This window comes from Olea europaea, unplaced genomic scaffold (assembly GCF_002742605.1).
Source record: "Olea europaea var. sylvestris unplaced genomic scaffold, O_europaea_v1 scaffold1023, whole genome shotgun sequence".
Taxonomy (NCBI): Eukaryota; Viridiplantae; Streptophyta; class Magnoliopsida; order Lamiales; family Oleaceae; genus Olea; species Olea europaea.
The window spans coordinates 55,876-60,872 of record NW_019227558.1 but is presented as its reverse complement, the minus strand read 5'-3'; the positions used below and the strand labels follow the sequence as shown (position 1 = coordinate 60,872).

Here is a 4,997-nt window from a genome sequence, read left to right as displayed (position 1 = left end):
TTTTTTTTATGATCGTGAGTATCTGGGCCAGTTTATACGCACTTCGACTAATCCCACGAGATCCTGAAGTTTATAGTGGGATACTCACCTCAGTGGTCCTGAGGGAACTTGAATTGGTGACTATTAGAGAGCAAATTCAAAGTCTGACTACTGAGCTATCATTTGGGTTTACATACATGTAATGCTATTGGAAGAATTTTTTTTTTTTTAATGAGTTTTTTTTATTATTTTTTTTAATGAGTTTTTTTTTATTATAATTATTCTTTGGAACCGGGAGGTTTCGTTTACTTTGCATGGATATGAATTTAAATTTATGTGCCATCAGGAAATTACTTCAATCTGGTACTGTTCAATCACTGAACATTAACTAAACCCTTGTTTGAGCCCCATTTTTCAAGAGAAAAAAGGGTTCTGTAATAGTATTTTTTGAGAATGTGTGGTTAAAAAATAAGGAAAAGTTTTAAGTTCAAGTACAAATTACTTTATTGGTAGAATGTGTAGTTGAAAATGAGTTTGGAAAAAAATAAGTTTTTGAATAATGGCTTATTTGAATAATGGAACTCAAACAGGGGCTAAATTTAATGTGCACGTTATCTTTATTGTCAAAAGATGGACCTAAGTCTCTGGTGTGACTCAATTGTTGTACGATGCAATACTCTGTGTCCAGAACCTCGAATGATTTACTCTCTTTTTGACCTCTCAGTATGATTATTGTCGACAAAGCTTTAATAAACTTATTTCAAGAAATTGTGTATCTACCAAAATGTAATTGAAATAAATTAAACTAGAGGGATTCATGCTTTATGGCTTTCAGCATTTGGTGCTTGACATTGCTGGTTCCTTTCGTTATGCCTTTTATTTTCTGCAGGTTCCAGTAAGGGTGGCTGGAGGTTTGCTTTTCGAGCTTCTGGGGCAGTCTGTTGGTGATCCTTTTGTCGAAGAAGATGACGTTCCCATTGTCCTTCGTTCATGGCAAGCACAGAACTTCCTTGTAACTGTTTTGCACGTGAAAGGATCTACTTCAAGAATTAATGTTTTGGGCATTACAGAAGTCCAGGTTAGTGTTCATACCGGATTAGACAGTCTTTCAGGATTAACATGCTTTGATAAATTACATTTAACTTATTTTGATTGCTGTTATTATATGGTTTTTGTTCATGTTCTGCATTTTTACTTCTTATCCTGCTCACACTGATAACTTCCATAAGCTGGCAGGGTGAATGGACGTAGGAATTTCCTGTCTACCCAATTTCAGCTTCTCTCATTCATGTTCTACTTCCTTTTGAAAAACTCTCTTTCTTCATGCATCTTGCATTTGTATATTAGGTTGGATTCTGCATATTTATCATCACATCTCCTTTCTCTCCTCCTAGGAACTTCTTCTTGCTGGTTGTTATAATACACCGAGGACAGTACATGAAATTACAGCACATTTAGCTAGCCGCCTTGCCCGGTGGGATGACAGGTGAGGACTGAGGGACTCCTTTCATATTATATTAAGTCTAACCTATGCACTTGAGTAATAATGGTTAACTATGTGAAGACTGATGGCACCGAAAGATCAGGTGAATGACCTATCTGTCAAATGATATTTCTCTAGGAGGAGATTATAAAGTAGGAATATTGTCGTTAAGATGATTGCAGCTTTGAGCAATTTCAAAATTTTCACTTGATGCCAGCAATTAATTCCGTAATCCAATTGTTCTGCTTTGTCCATGCTTGCATCAATTCTGAATATGCATATATTTTTTCATCTCTTATCACTTCACCAATTTTATTTTTTTTACACTGCAGATAAGGCCTTAAAACTGTAAAATACTGTATTCGAGTGCTGATATTATATTGACCGATTATTATTATTTATCTTTGTTTTAATCCAATTCCGATTGGTTTCACGTATACTAAAATTTCTAATTTGCTAAGGATATTTCGGAAATCCATCTTTGGGGCGGCTGACGAAGTGGAATTGAAGTTTGTGAACAGGTTCTATGAGAATAATTAAATTGGTTTTCTTTGAGTTTATGTCAGTACCTTGCTATGTCTAACTGTTTACTTTTGACCATAGGAGAAACTATGAAGATTTAAATCTTTATGGTAGTATCCTGAACCAAGAAATAAGAAGGTTATCAAGACAGGTATGTATTTTTACCAGCTAGTGGTTATAGACATATTTTTATTATTATTATTTTTTTAAACCTGCAGAGACCACCTTTAGTTGATCTACTGAAGTAATAAGATGTAGGAGTTATGGAGCAAAGTTTTTGCTTATTTGCACAATTGCATCATTTCGTTGTTTCTAGTCTGTCCATTTCACCTAGAATTTGAATATGTGGCTTATAGTAGCAGAGCCAAGAATAAGTACTTATTTTGTGGGGGAGGGTGTGCTCCAACTGCATACACATTTTTTTTTCCTTCATAAAATAAACTATTTTATGCCGTATAACATTTTTTTTTTTATGTAAAATTACATTATTTCTCTATGCAATCTGACTTTATTTTCTCATGCAAAGACGTCAATAATCTATATGGAATCTCTCAAGTCTTTTTCATTAAGAACTCAATAGATTTTCTTTTCTTAACATATGCCCTGAAGATTGTATGCCGAGAACAGATAAGCAAATTCACCCCAGTTACTTCCTTTATATTCCTCTGCACGTGGACTGTGGGACCATGGGTTACTGTCCATAGCCCTCTTCCACGTCATTTTTCCTCCATGGCATGCATTACCTTCTATGATACTCTCATGATTTAGAGTTGAGGAAACTACCTATCTTGTGACTTGCATTGTGTTCAATCCTGTAACTTTAGCATATGCATTATCACATTTAAAATTGCAGGTTATTAGAGTAAAATGGTCACTCCACGCTAGAGAGGAGATTGTTTTTGAGCTCCTTCAGCATTTGAGGGGGAATTCAACAAAAACCCTGCTGGAAGGAATACGAAAGAGTACTAGGGAAATGATTGAAGAACAAGAAGCAGTTCGTGGTCGCTTATTTACCATCCAAGACGTCATGCAGAGTACTATTCGTGCATGGTTGCAGGTTTGTATTTATATGCCTCTTAATTTGTAATGTTCATAAACTCTTTAACATTGCAACGTGAATGGTTTTTAGTTTTCAACTTTTAAAAATACTTGATCGATTCAGGATAGGAGCCTTACTGTCACTCATAATCTAGCTGTATTTGGAGGATGTGGCCTTGTTCTTTCCATAATCACTGGGCTTTTTGGAATCAACGTGGATGGGATCCCTGGAGCTGAAAACACACCATATGCCTTCGCTCTATTTGCAGGACTTCTATTCTTCTTAGGTATAGTGCTAATTGTGGTCGGGTTGATCTACCTTGGGTTAAAAAAACCCATCAACGCAGAGCAGGTGGAAGTGAGGAAGTTAGAGCTCGACAAGTTAGTCAAGTTGTTCCAACACGAGGCAGAGACTCATGCTCAGGTTCATAAACCTGTCTTGCGCCATAACTTGCCACCAACAGCTGGAGATATCTTAGAAGATGCTGATTATGTTCTAATTCAGTGATGCTATAATGGCCAATTGAGTTACCTTAGGGTATTTTTTTTGGCTGAATGGAAAATAAAATTGTCTTAATTTATCTCTACTGTTGCACCATACGAATTACATGTTAATTAATGGCACATGTTTAATTGAATTGAAGATGTTTGATGTCAATTGTCCTTTTCATCAGTCGCAGGGTGTCATACTAACAATATGCTACTTAATGAATTTCATTTTTTAGGATATAAACTATATATAAGAATTTCAGAATTCGAGAAAAAACCAGCAGTCAGAATTGAATCACTTAATGTAAGTAATTTAATGGATCGTTGAATTGTAGAAGGTTAAATTTGTTTTTGGAGGTAAATTCAATCTGTCAAGTAATCAAGGAAGTACTGGGAAAAGAAGCTAGACTGTGGGCTACTTTGTATCACTAACGAGGAACGCATAAATGAGAATTTATATATTGTCAAGAAGCTAAAATATCACTTATGCTTTTGAAGATCGTGAATAATTAGATTGCAAGTTTTGGATGACAAACTACGAATAACATTCAGCTATGTTTATGTGATGATCATGTTCTTTAACTATAGCTAGTCCATGATGGAGAGCGATTGCAATCTCTATCATCGAGCGTGAATGCTTCTTGGTTAGGCTCCACTTCCGGCCACCACGATCCCATCATCTCATATCATGCCCCAAGACCAAAACATTCCATCTTCATTTGAATGACGACGCCTGTATTAAGTTTAAACGTGCAAGATTGAGTGCTTTTAATTTATCGTAATTCTTTAAAACTGTCAAAGGTATGGTTTGATTTAATTCTCTTTAAAATCAGATTGAGTCTAATCGTTCCACCTATAAGAAAAATTGATGTGTGATATTCGGCCAAATGGTTGTGTGAGAAGCGGTAATTTTTTTCTTCAAACGATGTTAAAAATTGCCATAGTATAAAGGATCCAAGTTGGGCTCTTGTTCTTCAAGTGACCTGTTGTATTATTGCCTCAAAAGTCAAAAGTTGGAGACTTTCATTGCAAATAATAAAATGTAGTTATTGTATGAAAGATTTCTAATTGAAGTTGAGACCAGAATCCTTGCAGAATTTGGTCTCCAATTTACCGCCGATTTTGAATTCTTGCACATAAAGGAATCCTTATTGAGTTAAAAAGGAGTTTGTTTAAGTTTAAATTAAACTCTTTTACTTGGTTATTGATCTTCTAAATAGTGGATGTATTTCATTATTTTGGGTGTGGCAAGAGAGTTGATCTGAAAAAAAAAATTGTGAACCTAGCAACTTGAGACTTTTCATACATTCGGTTAAAATGGAGATGTGATAAAGTTCGGGTTTATTTTTTTTTGTAACATTTTTCATATAATGAAAAATTTTGACGGTCCGTTTAATTTGTAGGTTATATTTTTTTATTTTTCCTATTTCCTAATATTCTGAACAAAAAAAATCTCGCAGGTAAAGAAAAATAAAAATAAAGGGAA

General features: G+C 34.8%; 1 protein-coding gene across 1 annotated transcript; it reads left to right on the top strand.

Moving 5' to 3' along the window:
* The first annotated feature begins 238 nt into the window (after positions 1-238).
* Positions 239-3,680, top strand: LOC111372728. Its single transcript, XM_022995118.1, has 6 exons — positions 239-1,057; positions 1,374-1,465; positions 1,924-1,983; positions 2,066-2,135; positions 2,838-3,041; positions 3,147-3,680. The coding sequence occupies exons 1-6, from the start codon at positions 797-799 to the stop codon at positions 3,528-3,530; spliced, it is 1,071 nt and encodes a 356-aa protein (XP_022850886.1). The 5' UTR covers positions 239-796; the 3' UTR covers positions 3,531-3,680.
* Positions 3,681-4,997: the final 1,317 nt, after the last annotated feature.

What these genes read in the sequence shown, in the direction of transcription:
- LOC111372728 (XM_022995118.1), top strand. Translation starts at nt 797, where the DNA reads ATGCTTTATGGCTTTCAGCATTTGGTGCTTGACATTGCTGGTTCCTTT. An exon ending in TGGGCATTACAGAAGTCCAG is followed by an intron (nt 1,058 to 1,373) that starts GTTAGTGTTCAT and finishes CTCTCCTCCTAG; the next exon opens with GAACTTCTTCTTGCTGGTTG. An exon ending in GAATTGAAGTTTGTGAACAG is followed by an intron (nt 1,984 to 2,065) that starts GTTCTATGAGAA and finishes TTTTGACCATAG; the next exon opens with GAGAAACTATGAAGATTTAA.